Source organism: Rhodofomes roseus, assembly GCF_022264815.1.
Source record: "Rhodofomes roseus strain CIRM-BRFM 1785 chromosome Unknown C8Q71scaffold_4, whole genome shotgun sequence".
NCBI classification, from domain to species: domain Eukaryota; kingdom Fungi; phylum Basidiomycota; class Agaricomycetes; order Polyporales; family Fomitopsidaceae; genus Rhodofomes; species Rhodofomes roseus.
The window spans coordinates 548,753-565,975 of NW_025952960.1; the positions used below are offsets into that span (position 1 = coordinate 548,753).

The window sequence follows — 17,223 nt, forward strand, 5'->3', positions numbered from 1 at the left end:
GCGTGCGCCCATAGGCGTCCACAACGCGTTTCCGGGAAGCCATCATCAGATCGCCAGGCCGGTGCTGTCATATAAGCTCCCGCCGACGCTCTGCACCCCCTGAACCCCTTCTCAGCGACCACCACCACCGTCCGCTCACGTCGCACAGGCTCGCGGGCCACCCGCCCGCCCGGAGGACGACGCTAGCATGATAGAGCGAACAAACACAGTGTTTGGTCCACACATTCGTGATGTATGCCGATTGATACTGCCTGACATTGGCTTGACAAAGCTGGGCCCGCCAGTCGGGCTCTCAAGATCTCATTTCCGGTATGTCGGACATCCTTATGTGAGTGTGGTTCGTGGACGCCGCAGGTACGGGCCGAAGGCACCTTACATGCTTCTGGGATACCGGGAGCATGTGTGGAGCCTGTTACTCTCAGGTTGCCTGTGGTGTTCATGTGAAGCCCTGTGGCCAAGTAAGTTACAGACGTCGAGGACGGAGCCGGCGAAATCCCGTGCGCAGCGGGGTCTCGAGTGCTGGGCCGGCGGGAGAACTGCTCTGGCTACTTCGGTGCTTACTCAGACAACGACGAATCGAGTGGTCCGCTGCTCGGATACCCAGCGGATATTGCTGCGGGTCCGTGCGGAAACGTCCTGGAACGCTGGCTTGGCGAGGTGATGCTAAGTCATGCTACGCACCAGACGAGCACTGATGCGGTGAGTGCAATGTACTTGCGGGACAGGATGTGGAACGCTGAATCAGTTTGTTAGTGGGGCCGACATGCGTGTGCGCCCGGCCATGCGTCGGGGGGCGGCACGCATCCCACAGGCGCCGGAGGGAGCGTGACAATGTGACTGGGCGTCACGCATTTGACGTTATCAGGTGGCTAAACTCCTCCACGAAAGAGGAGGTTGACTCCTGGTGCTGACAACATGCGAAACCCCGACCGATCCAGCCGCACGCCCCCATGGCATACAAAGTACCGTGAGGCCCCTTTCAGCTGCCCACCAGCCAGTCCGCTCCGTCTCAATTATCCATCCTCCCGCTCCCGCTCCTCCTCCTCCTTCAATTATGACGTCCCTTCAGAACACGACCACCGCCTCCTCTTCGTCCTTGACGCCCCCAGGCGCCCTAGGGTCAGAAACAGAGAAACACAGAGAAAGCGCCGCTACCACCGCTGCCGAGACCGGTTCACGATCATCCACTGTCGTCGACGGCGAGATGCCTGAGCGCCCTGAAAACGTCGAAGAAGAGTTTGAGCGTGAGGCGTTGGGCCCCAGGCCCGGGGAGAAGGGCTGGGACAAGTATGAGGTCACCATAGGTCCGGACGACCCAGAAAATCCGCAAACTTGGTCGAGACCATACAAGTGGTATCTGACGATGCTCGGAGGTCTTCTCGTGCTTAATGCGTACGTTGCCTGCTCCGTTGCACCTCTCCTGCGTCGGTTAACATGTATACATAGAACGTTTGCGAGTTCAGCGCCAGAAGGCATTGAAATGGACCTCATGGAATACTTCACCTTTAGTGAGGAAGTCGCCGTTTTGACCATCTCGTTGTTCGTCGCGGGTTACTGTGTGGGACCACTTGTCTGGGGTCCCTTGTCGGAGCAAATAGGCCGGAGAAATGTATTCATCATCTCCTTCCTCTTCTACACGGGATTTCAAGTGGGATGTGCCCTCTCGCGGAATACTGCATCAATCTTGGTCTTCCGCTTCCTGGGCGGGACGTTCGCAGCTGCACCATTGTCTAACAGCGGGTGAGTGGATAACGCTTTAGCGCCTTGTTGTGGTTGCTGATTGAAGTACAGCGCTGTGATCTCAGATATCTGGGATGCCGGGACGCGCGGAGAGGCGCTCGCGTTCTTCACGCTTGCGCCCTTCGCCGGCCCTACGATCGGTCCTGTCGTGTCGGGCTTTATGGCAAATGCTGGTGTCAGCTGGCGGTGGTTGTTCTGGGTGCTCACCCTCTTCGCTGGTGCATGTCTGATCTTGATCATCTTCACGCTCCCTGAGACATTCCTGTGAGTGATCTCCATTGTGTCGTTGTAATGTGTTTCTAAACTCCTGCTCCCAGCCCGATCCTCGTCGTTCGCAAGGCAAAACGGCTACGTAAGGAGACAGGAGACGATCGTTATTGGGCACCGTTCGAACGCAACACGGACACACTTGGCCAGCATCTCAAGCGGGTCCTAGGCCGTCCGTTCGTTGTGCTTGCTCTGGAGCCAATGCTCATCGCCATCACTCTCTACATGAGTGTGAGTGCTTTCATACGTTCGTTCCCCTTGCCGCGATCTGACAGTACCAACAGTTCGTATACGGCTGCATTTACCTCCTGTTCGAGGCCTACCCGATTGTATTCCAGGAGGGTCACAACCTCAACATTGGTATCTTCGGCCTGACGTTCCTGCCGATCTTCCTGGGCGGTGTTGCTGGTGTTGTCACCTACCTGCTGTTTTTCAACCCGCGCTACATCCGTGCGCAGAAGCACTACGCACCCGACCCGGTCCCACCTGAGCACCGACTCGAGCTCGCCATGGTCGCCGCGCCGATGTTCGCGATTTCGTTCTTCTGGTTCGGCTGGACGTCGTACCCGTCGATCAGCCTCTGGGCGCCACTCATCGCGGGCTTCCCGCTCGGGTGGAGCATCGTCTACATCTTCCTCGCGCTCTTCAACTACATAATTGACGCCTACCTCTTCGTCGCCGCCTCCGCGCTCGCCTCGACCACCGTCGTGCGTTCGGTCTTCGGTGCGGGCTTCCCGCTGTTCGCCGGCCAGATGTTCGACACGCTTAATCCCCGCTGGGCGTCGACTCTCCTCGGGTTCATCGCCGCCCTTTTGGCCCCCATCCCGTTTGTGCTTTACAAGTATGGTCACATCATCAGGAAGAAGTCGAAGTACGCCCCGACGAAGCCGCCGACCGTGCCCCTCGAGGAAAAGCCGACGGACCCGGCAGTGGAGAACGTCTAGAGATATCCTCGATCGTCGTGTTGGCTCGCCCGCCTCGGGCTGGAAGCTGCCTGCTCTCGTCATATTTGTCATCGCCACTCGCATCTCTATGCCCATCACGCATCTTACGCCTTGCATCGCGGCCGCCTGTCATAGGTTCAATCAGGCCCGTTTACTCTCTGGTCTGACATTACTACCCATTGCTCCGTGCTTTTACGTCACACGCATCCCTAATTACGATTCTCCACGACACAGATCAGCCTAGACATTCCTGGGACCTACGGTCATCTCTAGCCTTTAGCATAGTACGCACTGTATCATTTAGTCACCCGCTAGCGATAGATCTGGTATACAACGAATTTGCATTGAAACGGAACGTATTGCAGATCAGCCAGATGAATTATTCGCACGCTGGAACAGGGTTGGGTGCACTTGGGGTGCACTCGGGTGTGGCAGTAGGGATCGATGTCAAGCTCGGCCGAAGTCTGGTTTGTTGTACGCGGCCGGCGTACACGGCAAATTTCCTATCGCGTATTCATGTCACTACGGACTTCACGATCCGGGTAAGTAAGGTTGCTAAAGACCTGCGCACAGCAGTCTTCTTGTGAAAAACGATCGGGAGGACAAAGCCCGAGCAGCGCGTCGTGAGTGCGTGCGGGTTTCTCATATGACCCTCACCCGGTCTTCGCTAAGTACGTGTTACTAACGACTTTTTGGGAGCAACTGTCACGGACGTAGCAACGCAGTGTCACATACTGACTGAGGATGGGCATGCCTCAGGTTCTCCCGCGGAAGACCAGCCTCCGACGGCTTGCCGGGGAGTCACCGGCGATCTGCCAGATATGTAGTACTACAAAGGCCTCACAGAGCCGTCTTTTACTTACGACTAGTAAGGTTCTGAAGAGAGTGAGAGAACTTTCACCGGACAGATCACAGCATTCTGTGGGATTGCCACCAGTGACTACCCAACCTGAACCGCGGAGGACGTCACGGTAGTCTCCGCTGACAAAAGGACTTGAAATACTTGCGTTTCGCAGGGCGCGCCTTCTAGTCTAACCGTGACATCCAGTCTGAGATCGCTTGCGTGAATTTCGAGAGTCTGAGTCACATTGTAGTTGAGCAGAGGAACTATGGGTAACTTGGGAGGCCTCCTTGGGCGAGCCTTCGGTCTAGCTTGAACCAGCTTGAACCTGCGTGAACCGCTACACCTTCCTAACAGGGCAAATTCGCAGGTGGCGGCGTCTTGATCCCAATAGCATCTGACAAATGTCCACTGCATTGACTATGTGTGGCACAGGGATCCACGGCTTGGAGAAAAGGAGTAATGCCTGCACAGTAGGAGTAGGCCATTCTGGAGTCGACTCACTGGCAAGTGTTCAAGAACGTTCAAGATGCCCACGTGAGCGTGTCGGGCCTTCGGTTTTTATAGCACATTCCAAAATAGGAATGTACAGCGACAGGCGCCGCGCGCGCAATGCTACTGACCTGTTCACTAGCAGTGACGAGGATGTTTGAATACTAGGCAGTAGTGTATGCATGCATATTTTAGAGACGGCCCCCAAGGATAACTTAGAAGTAAGTACTCCGTAAACGGTTCAGCGCTCCGGAGGATAGGCGGGTCGCTTACGTCAGATTTGTGCCCTCTCCATCTTGGGAAGACATCGACTTGGTGCGTGCCATTGCCACCCGCCTCACCCGCTTGTCCTCCTCCCTCACCTCACCTTCGCGACAACCCCTTCTCCTGTGGATATTACACGGAAGCGATGGCAAACCCTTATACGAGAGCCCCGCCGCTAGGCTCCGGCTCGTCGAAGGCTCTTGGTGACAAAGACCCTTTCTATGGATGGCTGCCTAGGCGCATTAATGCGGAGCAAGTGCAGAAGGCGATGGTGCGTAGCAGCCTTGTTACATGTCTCATCAGAAGCTAAGAGAGTCTCAGGCAGGAGATGTGAACCCGTTCACGAAGCAACCTCACTCTGCTCAGTACAAGAAAATTCTCGAGACGCGCAAAAAGTTGCCAGTGTTCGCGCAGATGAGCGAGTTTTTGAGAATGGTGAGTGATTTCTAGCTCTCGACGGTCATGAGGGGAGGTCAGAGTCTGCTCCAGGCATGCACCCCCCAGCGCCAAAGAACGTAGCTGATGTCCATGTCCGAGAAAGTTCAGCGACAACCAGATCATAGTCATGGTGGGAGAGACTGGATCAGGAAAGACAACACAGTAAGAGCTTCACAAACCCATTATCGTATCGCAGTGGACCTGCCGTTTGCTGACTGGCGCAACAGAATCCCGCAGTTCGTTTGTTATTCCGACCTCCCTCATACGAAAGGCAAACTCATCGCGTGTACACAACCTCGCCGAGTAGCTGCTATGTCCGTAGCCAAGCGAGTGGCAGATGAGATGGACAGTGAGTCGCCTTGCCCTGCCGCAGATGCATTGGATTGACGTCATTTCAGTGCCATTGGGAAAGCAGGTCGGCTACTCAATTCGATTCGAGGACATGACAGAACCGGGAACCACCTTCCTGAAGTACATGACTGATGGTATGCTTCTCCGGGAAGCCATGAATGACCCGGACCTGACCCGATACTCGACCATCATTTTGGACGAGGCCCACGAACGCACGCTTGCCACGGATATCCTGATGGGTCTATTGAAGGCGCTAGCAAGGCGCCGTGCCGACCTCAAAATCATCGTCATGTCTGCGACCCTTGACGCGCTCAAGTTCCAGAAGTACTTCTCCGTCAGCAAGGGCGGCGAGCCTGCTCCCTTGTTCAAGGTTCCTGGACGAACACACCCAGTTGAGGTCTTCTATACGCAAGACCCGGAGCCAGATTATGTCGAGGCCGCAATCCGTACTGTGCTCATGATCCACCGCGCGGAGGAACCCGGCGACATCCTGCTGTTCTTGACAGGTGAGGAAGAGATCGAGGACGCGTGCAAGAAGATCAAGCTTGAGGCGGACGATCTGCTTAACCAGGATCCCGACAGCGTCGGCCCCCTCGTCTGCATTCCCCTCTACTCTTCCCTCCCGCCACAGCAGCAGCAGCGCATCTTCGATCCGGCCCCTACGCCGCGTATGCCGGATGGCCCTCCCGGGCGGAAGATCGTCATATCGACGAACATCGCGGAGACGTCGCTGACAATCGACGGTATTGTGTATGTCGTTGACCCCGGCTTCTCCAAGCAGAGGGTGTACAATCCACGGATACGTGTCGACTCGCTGCTCGTCAGTCCGATTTCCAAGGCGTCGGCACAGCAGAGAGCTGGTCGTGCCGGTCGTACGCGCCCGGGCAAGTGCTTTAGGCTGTACACGGAGCGTGATTTCATGAAGGAGCTGGAGGAGCAGACACATCCTGAAATCTTGCGGAGTAACCTCGCGAATACGGTGCTGGAGTTGGTCAAGCTGGGTATCAAGGTGCGTCGTTAGAACCGTACCGTTGGTTTGTTACCAACATACACGTTCGCGTTCTAGGATCTCGTCAAGTTCGATTACGTCGATGCGCCGGCACCGGAGACACTCATGCGTGCTCTTGAACTGCTCAACTACCTGGCTGCGCTTGATGACGATGGCAATCTCACACCGCTCGGTGCCATCATGGCCGACTTCCCACTTGACCCCCAAATGGCGAAGATGCTCATTGTTAGCCCTGAATTCAACTGCAGCAATGAGATCCTCACCATCGTCGCGATGCTTTCGGGTGAGACTGTGTGTTCGTTGATGTGAGTGCACAGTACTAACAGTGTGTTTCAGTGCCGAACGTCTGGCTGCGGCCGCCAAACCAACGGAAAGAAGCGGACGCTGCCAAGGCCATGTTGACGGTCCCCGATGGCGACCATCTTACGTTGATGAACGTCTACAACAACTATCAGCAAAGTACATCCCTTAGTTCGTATCATGCGGGAATGCTCGTGCTCACGTCGCATTGCCTAGATTCGCACGACAGGGGCTGGGCATGGAACAACTATCTCTCCCAGCGTGCACTGCAACAGGCAGACAATGTACGATCGCAGCTGCAGAGGAACATGGAGCGCTTCGAGATCGACCTCGTCACGACGGCCGACCCGAAGCGGCTGCACATGAATGTGCGGCAGGCGCTTGTGTGCGGTTTCTTCATGCAGGTCGGCCACAAGGAGGGCGAGAAGGGCCAGTACTTCACGGTGAAGGACAACCAAGTCGTCAACTTGCACCCGTCATGCGGGCTGGACAACCAACCCGAATGGGTCATCTTCAACGAGTTTGTGCTCACGACCAAGCCGTACATCCGGACGGTTACAGATGTTCGGCCTGAATGGTGAGTCCGCGCACGTTGTCTCCCTTTTTGCAGTCAAGCTAAGGCGTCTGTGCACAGGCTGTTAGAGTACGCTCCGAACTATTTCGACCTGTCCAGTTTCCCAGATGGCACCGAGACGAAGCGCGCATTGCAGCGCATCGCCAACAAGCGGTCCCGCAAGAATGCACCACCAGAGAGTTCGTCTAATGGCAAAGGCGACCGCCCATCCAAGCGTGCTAAGAAAGCATATTGAATGCATAGTCATGCTGTAATCTGTTACTCGGTAGCGATATGTAGAGCCGATTCATGGCTTGGCTGTAGATTAGTAGTTGTCTTGCAGGTTGTACTGTCGATCCCCACGCAAGCGTTTCGTTTGTGCTATGGCTGCTCTGCTGCTCTGTCTACCAGAGTATATGCACGGAATAGTCACACATGTAACATATTCTATTTCAAGGCGTATGGATGGCCGTCGCAGCAGTGCCTACTTTGTGGTGAGATGACACTCGAGCGACTATCAGGGCCACCGCCTACCATAGCGGCTCACCGGCAGTACTTGTCGTCACCTGGCCCTGCTGAACGGAGTGTCATTACCATTTACTCTCGCATTAATTGCGACTTCGCTGTAAAACAGGTGGTCATGCCGAGTACGTCACTCTGCACGAACATATAGATCTAGATGCGGACTTGCATACTCGATTACGTCCAACCAACAGCGAGTATAATACCCCGATGCAGAGCATTCCACGAAGACAGCAATCACGGTGTCCGCAATAGAAAGCAAATAATGATACACACATACATGTATACGACCTCACGAGTGTCCTATCCCATTGAAACTACTGAGAAGCAGGAGTCGAAGCAGCAGCAGGCGCAGGTGTTGCGGCGGGCATATGGGCGGGTGTAGCAGCACTGTTGTTCGAGGCGGGCGGTCCCGGAGAGGTGTGATTGTACGCAGTCGACCATTGGTGGGTGGATGCTCCCATCGGACCCGTAGGACCGTGCGGATACATGTAGTACGAAGACCCTTGAACTCCTGGGCCCGTCGTCTGGGGCGCAGGCTGCGTGATTTTCGGGCCTGTGTACGGGCGCTGCCACTGCAACCCGCGCGACGACTGCGCTTGTGCATACATCGAGTACGACTCGTACGATGTCGTGGTCGAGTACGGCTGGTGCGCCGGATTGGAGTACGAGTAAGTGGGAGGCTGTGGCGCGTAATGCGAGGCCGACTGGGGATGGTGATACCGCCAGTTCGTCGGGGCATAGTGGTAGTTGGCACCAGTGGCGTACGGAGGTGCCTGGGAATGAGTATGATGTTGCGCTGCGGGCGCGGGCGAAGGTGCAGGTGCAGGTGCGGGTGCGGGTGCAGGAGGAGCACTGGCCGAAGGGGTAGTAGATGGCCCAGCAACAGGAGTTGCTGACACCGGGGTCCGGGTCGATCGATATTCTAGGGTGGGCACTACGGATGACAGAGGAGCAAACCGGAACCGTGATTGACTGGATGAAGGCTTTGGCGCGTTGGCTTCAAAGCGCAGTGTCAACAACAACTCTCAGCAGCGAAGAGAAACCGGCACTCACGATCTGGTTCGGGTGCGGGCTCTGACGGTTTCTGCCCAATAGGCACCCCTTCCACGTTTCCGAACACAACACTACCCCACTTGAACTCTCGCTTGAGACCGCGGTCCCAGAGTACCTCCACCGAGGACGACTCTTCGATGATACGGACGAGGGAGACCTCGAACACGCCCGCGCTTACGCGCAATTTGATCCGCGACATCGGCGGCAGAGCGAGCAAGTCGTTCCTAATCTTCTCCTGCTTGACAGCCCGCTTTGCTTCCGCAACAGCCTAGCAAATGGACATAAGTCTGGTCACGATGAAGGGAAAGCGAGAGTAACATACAGGGTTGTGTTGCGGGCATAGAACTTGTACCTCGATCTTCTTGATGAGCTTTAAGACACGGGGCTCAGATTGTGCAAAGCTAGGCGTGGCGAGCGCAGAAGCGATTGTCAAGCTTGGGTCAATCGGCATAGCTTGTTCCGTGCCCGCGACACCAGTACTGGGTGCCCCGGGCGGAATATTCACAGCGTTGGGCTGACGCGAGTCCAACAAGACGACCTCCTTCTCGACCTCCCTGACCTCCTGATACACGATATTGTTGTCGCCACCGCTGCGCGCACACGATACGTGGAACGCCTTCGGGCACTTGCCCTTCGTGCACTGGATCGGAGCTCCATGCGCCTTGTACCGCGTCTTCGTGCACGCAGAGCATTTCTGTCGCCCACAGGTCAGCGAGCAACCAGACGCACGAACCACATCACCACCCACCAGGTTCCACCTATCCTTGACGATCGCATCCACCCCAAAGACGACCCTCTCCTTCGCGCGGCTCCCATCCGCCCTCATCTCCCCTACGTCAATCTCGTCCACCCACGTCTCCGGCACGACGCTCGCACACGACTCGTGTGCCATCCACACGCCGCCGCTCGCTTGCACGCTCGACCCGCCCTCGCCCTCCATCTGCCACAGCGGAGGGTCATGCACCCGCAGCAAGTTCTCCTTCGCCATCGACACGCACAGACAGCACGGGAACACGTCCGGCTCCTTCGGTTTCGGCGGGAGCCTCAGCGTCACCTTCGTCGGCACGCTCGTGCTGCCCGACCCCGACGCGGGGGCGTCCGCGCCTACAGAGCGGTTCTCGCTCTTCTTCGATTTGCTCGACTTGTGCTTCTTGGGCGGGCTGGGGTTCTCCTCGCCCGATGCCTTCCGCTTGAGGGGCGAAACCTTCGATTTCGCTGCTTTGTCGGATTTGGGCGGGCCGGTGGACCGAGGCTTTGTGCGAGCGACTTGTATGCGCTCAGCTTCGCGATCGTGCAATAACTGGTCGACATCGATGCGGACACTAGCAACGTTGGTTAGCCAAGGAGATCATGCTTCACAACGCTGACTGCAGTACCTGAAGTTGACGCAGGCACACGCCTTCGCCTTCCTCCCGATGTCTATCCAGCTGTCAAGCGCAAAGTTCACGCTCTCCGCACAGTTGAACCCAAGATTGAAGCCAGCGTGGTAGCCCCTAGGGAAGGTGATGACAAACTCGCCCGCACGCTGGACGAGCGTGTTCGGCCGACATGTCGATCGTGATAGTAATTGTGGTGACGCAAGGAACGACTTGTGTCGCAGGAACTGCTTGCAGTGGGATACGTCCGAGGGGAAGTAGCCTAAAGGTGTACAAGACAACATGTAAGGCCTGCTATATGCGTCGTGAAATGGGGTAACGTACCTCTCATGGCGGTCTCGAGGGTTGGCGCCTTCACCTGAGGCATCGCGTACCAGAACTTCGGGGCACCGAAGTGGATGTAGTTGATGCTGAACAGATCCATGTCCTCGACGTGCCACGCGAACGTCGCTCGCCACATGCCAAAGTATAGATAGGGTGTGTTGACACCAGGCAGGCCCTTCGACGACGCCGGAAGCAGGCGAGACAGCGTCGAATCCAGGTGAGCGACGTTCCACGATTGGGTCTCATCCGTGAACAGAGAACCTGCGAGCAACGGTCAAGACGGCGTGCGCGACGCGCAGCATAAGAGACGCACCCTGCATGTCCGCGCCATACCATGCCGGCTTGCCCAGTCCGCAGTTTCTCCAATACCTCCTCTCCAGCTCTTTGCAAAAGTCGGGCGTGTAATCGAAGGGTGTGGTATTCGAGGGAAGCCAATCGGAGTGCGGGTCGAATGACTCGAGGAAGACCTTATCCTTGGCCGCCCGGTCGGCCAGGCTGGCCTCCCGTGCTTGCCGCGACTGTGTGGCGCGCTTCCGTTTACCCTTGGGCTGCTTGACCTCCTCTTCCTCCTCCTCTTCCTCCTGTTTTTCTGCTAGTTCTTCATCTTCGTGCGGCGCATCTTCCTCTGCCACCTGCTCGTTTGCGGCATCTTCCTGTTGGTTTATGGCATGCGGGGCCTCTGCAGACGGTTCAGCGGCGGGTGGCGTAGGCAGAGCGGCGGCGCTGTTGGGAGGAGAAGCGAGAGACTGCTCAGCGGCGTCGGGGGCGACGTGCACGGGTGGATCGACGTCCTCCAGCTTGATCGCGTGCGCTTCGGACTCACGATCAGGCTCGGCAGTCTCCGACTCCCTTCTGGTGTTTCTGCGCGTGCGGCGGGTGCGCGATCGGGTGCTCGCGCCCGCGGACGCGTTGGCCGAGCGGGCGTGGAGGCCGACGTCGTCGACGCCGGGTGCGCGCAGTTCGTCCTTTGAGCAGAGCTCGGCCCACTCGCGCACGCTCATGGTGCGCCGCTTTTCCACGTTCTCCTGCCGGAACAGGCCGCCGTGGCCGAACATGTGCTGCTCGATCGGGTTCTTGAGTCTCACTTGGCCCAGCTGCTCGTTCAGTGGCGGGAGGGAGTCGGTCCTGTCGAAGGTCGCGGTCAATGCTACGCGTGTTCCGGTCGGCAGCAAGCGATGGGTACTGACCACTCCTTTGGCGGGATTACCTTCACGATACCACTCTTCATGCCCCACGGCTCTACTCGGTTCAAATACGCTTCAAAGTCGCGGAACTCCTCGATGGTGGGCTTGAAGACGGGGATGCCGAGGTGCGCCCACGGATCGTCGTCGGGGTGGAGCCATGGCCTGCCGTCGGAACGGGGCGACGGGGGGAGATTTGCGTTGTTGTCTGCGCCGTAGAAATGGTCAGGCTGGACCGGGGGCTCTGGTGTCGACTGGCGAGAAGAGCCCGGTGTAAGAGACGGGGTAAGTCCAGAGACGCTGGACATGGTGCGGATTGGTGGTTGTAATTACGGTACCCGGGTGTAAGTAGCGCGAGGGCGTCGAGCGACGTGGCCCGGACGCAGACGGGTCTGTGCTGGCTAGGGGCAGCTTGGACTGCGCGACGTGCCAGCGAGGCTGAGAGGCGGGAGGCGGATGTTGGTTGTCGAGACTGACCCAGTCCACAATTCCAGCCACGCTCGCCCATGGCCATTCCCTTATTAGGCACCGCCTGCCCTGAACTTCCCTGACTAAGGCCCCGTGCGCTCCTTTTTCAGCCCTAACATCGCCCAGAATGGAATACCGAGATTATTTTCACGCGGTAGTTCGACTCACCACTACGCACTTTTGCCTCACGCACCGGTCTTCCGCACGAACTTGTCCACGCAATATGCGGGCCGCACCCGAGCGCACTGGGAAGTATCTATTCTTCGACTCCTACATTTCAATCTACGGTACACCGAGACTCCTACCTGGCATACTGAACGTCTTTGCCGATCCAGCATCGGACATCGGTCTTGGGTCAAGGTCTACTCATCCACGCAGAGAGCGAGAGGATCCTCTACGTTTCTGGGCGACAAACCTGCAATCCCCTGGAAGCTGCTTCTCCATGTCCCTTGGCTCAAAAAGCTCGCGTTAGGACGCGCAGCTTGTCTGCTGGATGATCGGCACAAGGGAGTCCTCAGGGACATGGCGCACCGCCCCATCAACTACGCCGCGACGATGGCTGGAGAACGCGACCTGCAGCAGTGGACACGCCCTTCCCGTTCGCGTCGCGCGCCGATTCGGTGAACGCGAACGCGTCGCCCAAGATGTCTCGCAGGTGCTCGTGCGCCTTGTCTGTGATGCCGAGGCGGCGGTAGATGACGGAATCGGCTCTGGCAAGGGGTGGTCGCGGATGCTCAGGACGTGGGTGAGCGGCAAGTAACCTGGCCTCTGTCGCGGACTGCAAAAGTACTTATGGGAGGACGCGATGTCGACGTCCTTGTCTGACGACGCTTTCTTTTTCGCCACGGACAAATATGTACATATTAATAAACAGAGTCGGACGACGATACAACCACTGTCCTTACTCCTCTGTGCTCACACTCTCGTCATGAATTCAATTATACATATGTTGTCCCAATGTTGTCCTTACTCGCACTTCGCGTGCCTCTTGTGAGCGCTTGAGCGTTGGATCGCGCGTTTGATTACGTAACACGCGTCGACGCGCGTCGGGCGTCAGACTTGCAGCCCGCGCGGGACACGCACGCCTCAGCATCTCTCCCTCCTCCTCAAACACACTCTCGCCATGGACCACTTCCCGACCCACTGGGGCCGCCCTGTATGTCTTTCAGTATGTGTAACGATGTCTCACTGATGATTGTGTAGCGCAATGAGCTCGATGACCAGTACAACACCTTCCCGCTTCACCAACGACCAGCCAACCACACCGATACATTCGCGAATGGGGTCCAGCGTACACAGTGCGTGTAATACGACTGAAGCACCGCAGACTATACTGAGATATTCCAGACAACCGATCGTGACCGGAACGAGCGTGCTCGCCATCCAGTACAAAGACGGCATTATGATGGCTGCAGACAACCTCGGTGCGTACGCTCGCCTTCCAAATTCGTTGTCTCTAAGCTCACACGCACCGGGTCAGCATCCTACGGCTCCCTCGCACGCTTCAAGGACATCACCCGTCTGCACGCCGTCGGCACCTCCACCGTCATCGGCGCGTCCGGCGACATGTCCGACTTCCAGCACATCCAGCGCGTCCTCGACGACATCGTCACGGACGAGTTCACCGCCGGCGACGGCAACTCGCTCGGGCCCGCCGAGATCCACGAGTTCCTCGCCCGCAGGATGTACGCGCGCCGCTCGAAGATGAACCCCCTCTGGAACTCGCTCCTGGTTGGTGGCTTCCAGAACGGCAAGCGGTGGGTGCCCTTTGAGTACATGTCGCGAGTCGTATGGGGGATCTGACGAATCGTAGGTTCCTCGCGTTTGTCGACCTTCTGGGGACGACGTACTCGGCGCCTTCACTGGCGACTGGGTACGGCGCGCACATCGCCCTGCCCCTCCTCCGCCAGTCCATCGACCCGAACCCGGACGCAGTCACGGAGGAGGCAGCACGCGAGATCCTCAGGAACTGCATGCGCGTCTTGTACTACCGTGATGCGCGAAGTTTGGACAAGGTGCGTGCCTCACGAGCCACTCAGAGCTGACCCATTCTAAGAAGATATCGTTCCGTGTAGTACCAAATTGCTACAGTCACGGAAGCCGGTGTCACGATATCTGATACCCAGAAGCTTGACACGACCTGGGACTTTGCGGAGAATATTCGTGGATACGGCGCACAGACACAATGAATGCACATACGGTGACGGTCCGTGTGCTACTTACATATCGGTCATTTGTGTATCATCAGTAATGACAGTCATCGACGTCTGACAATTGAGTCGCGAGTTGAGTCTATCAACTCGGATGTCGACGTCCAATAACATGCCAAGATGTAAAGTAGTAGTACTACTACAGACTAAGTAAACTGCGTCTTGGTTGGTCTTCGATGCGTGCATACCGACCTTTTTTCGCTGGATGGCAAAGAGATACATGTGATACGATCGAGTGTACAGAGACAGGCATAGAAACATGAGTACAAGTGGCAACATATATACTGTACAGTCCTTCGTCGGCATGGCTTAGTAGCCGAAACCTTTGATATTGTGTCCATCATGAGTTCCTCTCCATACTCTCTCTTTCTCTCCCCCTCGCTTTCGCGTCTCCTTCGTGACGTTTCCAATATCTGCTCACGACACGAGAATCTTGCACAAGTCCAACCTCCTCGATCTGTCTTGGGACATTCACAGATCATTGCTTTCCCGTTGTTGTCCTGATGTCCGTTGGACACAGCGCTGTTACAAGATGCCTTGGATCAACTAGCACCTCGTCGCTGCACATGCTCGGGTACGTACCCCGACTCTTCATGCAGGATTTGGAGGCGGAGGACTGCGACGTCCCGTCTAGAGTCTTAACTTTGGCACCCGTCTGTTGTTCCGACGACCGTTGGGGTGTGTTCTTGACGTCAGCAAAGCGAACCTTGCGCTGGACACTTGCGTTTTCATCCGGTGCCCGTCTTGTCTGTGCGTCTGCGCCGGCAGTGGCGGTCGCCACTCCCGAGTATGCTGTACTCGCAAGGTTGCGAGCAGCCTTGGCCAACTCGGGGTTGACGTTGAGGTTCGTGTCCGTGGTCCCCGCCCGGCGGATAATGATCACACCATCCGCAGATCGGTCGATCGTGTAATCCTCGTTCTTGCTCACTGTCTTCCAAAGGCGAACATTCCACCGATACCAGCACTCCCATGGCGCGCGCAGCGGGTACCGCGGTCCCGTTGGCAACAAGCCATACAGACAGGCGAAAGCCTCGACCGCAGCCGGCCTCAACGCTGCACTTTGTCCCACGTGGGTGGATGGCACCCCAGCCCAGGTCAACGTCAACAGCGCCCCGGCGAGGCTTGGGTCGTAGCGGAGAGGGGAGGACTCATCGAAGTCCACGTTGTACCAACGATCCTCGCTGAAGAGATGCGCCATCCCTGCCAGCTCCGACGAGAGCAGCTGCATGGATGTGACCCCAGAGACGTCGCCACGTTCGGGAGGCCGCGTTTGTCGATATGCCTTGTCGATGACGCTCTGAAGGAAGGTCTTCGCTCGCTCGCTCCGATGCCGCCCGCTATCATCCCACCTGGTTTTGTTCTCCCACATGAGCATCCAAAATTGGGCCCAAAATTCATCTTGCCGCTCGCCATGGACGCGCAAGTCGTACGCCGTGTTGAGCATCCAGATATGGAGGTCCGGGCCCATCAACATATAGTTGTACAGGTCGCTAATGGACTCCCAGTCATTTTGTCCCGGAGAGAGCTGCGTAATGATGAAGACCAGAAGATAGGCTTCCCGGAGGCTCCAGGGACAGTAAGCGAGGATCTTCTTCGCATTCGCCGGCAGCGAAGGAGCCGGACTGCGTTCGATGGCCGGGCTTGAAGTCGACGACGACGCTGCACGCGGACTTGGAGAGGCGTCGCGGCGAGTAGTATTGTCATCCCGTAACTGCTCGTAGACTTGCGGTGCTGGTAGTGACGCATCGGCCTGCGTATGAGCAGACAGCAGTGCCAGCGGCACGTCGCACGATGAGTCTGCAGACGAGTCGGACCACGCATCGTCCTCGTCGTCGGACTGCTGTGTTACAAAGGCACTCGGGGAGACGGAACGAAGCCGGGCAAAGTCGCGCCCGACGGGTTCATGAGGGTTGAAATCCGCGCCGCGATCTTGAGCGGGCGCGACTCGAACGGCAGCAAGCTCGGTCTGTCTAGATCCATGACAAGAGCTCGGGTCACCGTCTGTATTTTGAATGGGCGTAGGCGTGAGAGATGATGTATGTGGCACTGCGGTATGCTGCCACTGGGCAGGAATACGACGGTCGATTGCTGAGCGTCCCGCATTCATCGATTGCTTGCTTCCGACGGGCATGGTACGTGCGGGGTGCCTAGGCATCACATTCGACTCCTGCCGAACTGGTGTGGCTCCGCGCTTCGGGGGAGGGTTGCGGCCGACCCATGCATGAGAGGCATTGCCTCCTTGAGGGGGTTGCAGTGCCCACAGTGTGGTGGTGGGCCAGACGTCGTAATTTGAATGGTCAGGACCTGGGCGACGTCAGCGTATGTGTGCATATGCATGAGGTGTGGACTGCATACCGCCTCTGGGGCCGCCCAGTGCATGTTCAGCGACAGGCGCATTATTGAAACTGGGATGTCTTGCTACCTAACATGATCATGCAACGGTTTGTGAGGTGGTCAGGAGATCGAGAGCTGTGGATAATACGAACAGGATATACGGGGGTGCGGAACAGGCCCCCCTTCCACGCCATGAGGGGATCACCATCCATACTTGGGTTTCGGATGGTAAAGGTCAGTAGCAGGAGTTGAGACCAAGGTGAATACCACAGGACGCCGATATGACCTGGGTGGCTATGGTGGTAGTAGAGAGGACGAGTTGGAAACGAACGCGACAGTACATTGTGCGCGAGCCACAGTAGCACGAGACGTGGCTACATATCAACTCTCGTGACCGCGTCGTGCTGCAATACGGGAGGTACGAATCTGGAATATGGGTTTCTGAATGATATGCAGGAGGTCGGTTTCGCATGTTACGTGCTACCCGCAAACAAATAGGTTCTATGCGTGTAGAAAGTACAATAAGTTTTGATACGAAACAATGCACGGATAA

The 17,223-nt window shown here is 57.1% G+C and overlaps 5 protein-coding genes across 5 annotated transcripts; 3 read left to right on the forward strand and 2 right to left on the reverse strand.

Moving 5' to 3' along the window:
* Positions 1 to 1,066: 1,066 nt before the first annotated feature.
* Positions 1,067 to 3,301, forward strand: C8Q71DRAFT_740861 (MFS general substrate transporter). The gene is made up of 5 exons (XM_047922782.1): positions 1,067 to 1,392; positions 1,447 to 1,740; positions 1,792 to 2,004; positions 2,058 to 2,238; positions 2,292 to 3,301. Exons 1-5 carry the CDS (start codon positions 1,205 to 1,207, stop codon positions 2,949 to 2,951), a joined length of 1,536 nt encoding a protein of 511 aa, XP_047782168.1. The 5' UTR covers positions 1,067 to 1,204; the 3' UTR covers positions 2,952 to 3,301.
* Positions 3,302 to 4,590: 1,289 nt separating this feature from the next.
* On the forward strand, positions 4,591 to 7,780 carry C8Q71DRAFT_740863 (P-loop containing nucleoside triphosphate hydrolase protein). The gene is made up of 9 exons (XM_047922783.1): positions 4,591 to 4,819; positions 4,870 to 4,983; positions 5,090 to 5,148; positions 5,214 to 5,335; positions 5,385 to 6,346; positions 6,404 to 6,629; positions 6,683 to 6,805; positions 6,863 to 7,223; positions 7,281 to 7,780. Exons 1-9 carry the CDS (start codon positions 4,694 to 4,696, stop codon positions 7,453 to 7,455), a joined length of 2,268 nt encoding a protein of 755 aa, XP_047782169.1. The 5' UTR covers positions 4,591 to 4,693; the 3' UTR covers positions 7,456 to 7,780.
* A 175-nt stretch (positions 7,781 to 7,955) lies between these two features.
* Positions 7,956 to 12,109, reverse strand: C8Q71DRAFT_420485 (uncharacterized protein). The gene is made up of 8 exons (XM_047918445.1): positions 11,665 to 12,109; positions 10,791 to 11,602; positions 10,478 to 10,738; positions 10,154 to 10,415; positions 9,526 to 10,099; positions 9,100 to 9,471; positions 8,778 to 9,045; positions 7,956 to 8,721 (listed from the first exon to the last, which is right to left on the reverse strand). The coding sequence occupies exons 1-8, from the start codon at positions 11,964 to 11,966 to the stop codon at positions 8,039 to 8,041; spliced, it is 3,534 nt and encodes a 1,177-aa protein (XP_047782170.1). The 5' UTR covers positions 11,967 to 12,109; the 3' UTR covers positions 7,956 to 8,038.
* A 1,089-nt stretch (positions 12,110 to 13,198) lies between these two features.
* Positions 13,199 to 14,533, forward strand: C8Q71DRAFT_740870 (proteasome endopeptidase complex beta subunit). Its single transcript, XM_047922784.1, has 6 exons — positions 13,199 to 13,282; positions 13,330 to 13,424; positions 13,474 to 13,550; positions 13,607 to 13,883; positions 13,940 to 14,141; positions 14,202 to 14,533. Exons 1-6 carry the CDS (start codon positions 13,250 to 13,252, stop codon positions 14,313 to 14,315), a joined length of 798 nt encoding a protein of 265 aa, XP_047782171.1. The 5' UTR covers positions 13,199 to 13,249; the 3' UTR covers positions 14,316 to 14,533.
* Positions 14,534 to 14,728: 195 nt separating this feature from the next.
* On the reverse strand, positions 14,729 to 16,998 carry C8Q71DRAFT_420578 (uncharacterized protein). Its single transcript, XM_047918446.1, has 4 exons — positions 16,823 to 16,998; positions 16,692 to 16,758; positions 14,919 to 16,640; positions 14,729 to 14,858 (listed from the first exon to the last, which is right to left on the reverse strand). Exons 1-4 carry the CDS (start codon positions 16,880 to 16,882, stop codon positions 14,815 to 14,817), a joined length of 1,893 nt encoding a protein of 630 aa, XP_047782172.1. The 5' UTR covers positions 16,883 to 16,998; the 3' UTR covers positions 14,729 to 14,814.
* Between the last annotated feature and the right edge of the window lie 225 nt (positions 16,999 to 17,223).

What these genes read in the sequence shown, in the direction of transcription:
- C8Q71DRAFT_420578 (XM_047918446.1), bottom strand. Translation starts at nt 16,882, where the DNA reads ATGGATGGTGATCCCCTCATGGCGTGGAAGGGGGGCCTGTTCCGCACC. An exon ending in TCCGCACCCCCGTATATCCT is followed by an intron (nt 16,759 to 16,822) that starts GTTCGTATTATC and finishes TGATCATGTTAG; the next exon opens with GTAGCAAGACATCCCAGTTT. An exon ending in ATCCTGCATGAAGAGTCGGG is followed by an intron (nt 14,859 to 14,918) that starts GTACGTACCCGA and finishes ATCTTGTAACAG; the next exon opens with CGCTGTGTCCAACGGACATC.
- C8Q71DRAFT_740861 (XM_047922782.1), top strand. Translation starts at nt 1,205, where the DNA reads ATGCCTGAGCGCCCTGAAAACGTCGAAGAAGAGTTTGAGCGTGAGGCG. An exon ending in ACGCTCCCTGAGACATTCCT is followed by an intron (nt 2,005 to 2,057) that starts GTGAGTGATCTC and finishes TCCTGCTCCCAG; the next exon opens with CCCGATCCTCGTCGTTCGCA. An exon ending in CCATCACTCTCTACATGAGT is followed by an intron (nt 2,239 to 2,291) that starts GTGAGTGCTTTC and finishes CAGTACCAACAG; the next exon opens with TTCGTATACGGCTGCATTTA.
- C8Q71DRAFT_740863 (XM_047922783.1), top strand. Translation starts at nt 4,694, where the DNA reads ATGGCAAACCCTTATACGAGAGCCCCGCCGCTAGGCTCCGGCTCGTCG. An exon ending in TGGTCAAGCTGGGTATCAAG is followed by an intron (nt 6,347 to 6,403) that starts GTGCGTCGTTAG and finishes TTCGCGTTCTAG; the next exon opens with GATCTCGTCAAGTTCGATTA. An exon ending in CTACAACAACTATCAGCAAA is followed by an intron (nt 6,806 to 6,862) that starts GTACATCCCTTA and finishes CGCATTGCCTAG; the next exon opens with ATTCGCACGACAGGGGCTGG.
- C8Q71DRAFT_420485 (XM_047918445.1), bottom strand. Translation starts at nt 11,966, where the DNA reads ATGTCCAGCGTCTCTGGACTTACCCCGTCTCTTACACCGGGCTCTTCT. An exon ending in GTAATCCCGCCAAAGGAGTG is followed by an intron (nt 11,603 to 11,664) that starts GTCAGTACCCAT and finishes GACCTTCGACAG; the next exon opens with GACCGACTCCCTCCCGCCAC. An exon ending in TGTGCCTGCGTCAACTTCAG is followed by an intron (nt 10,100 to 10,153) that starts GTACTGCAGTCA and finishes CAACGTTGCTAG; the next exon opens with TGTCCGCATCGATGTCGACC.
- C8Q71DRAFT_740870 (XM_047922784.1), top strand. Translation starts at nt 13,250, where the DNA reads ATGGACCACTTCCCGACCCACTGGGGCCGCCCT. An exon ending in GATGGCTGCAGACAACCTCG is followed by an intron (nt 13,551 to 13,606) that starts GTGCGTACGCTC and finishes GCACCGGGTCAG; the next exon opens with CATCCTACGGCTCCCTCGCA. An exon ending in GGCTTCCAGAACGGCAAGCG is followed by an intron (nt 13,884 to 13,939) that starts GTGGGTGCCCTT and finishes GACGAATCGTAG; the next exon opens with GTTCCTCGCGTTTGTCGACC.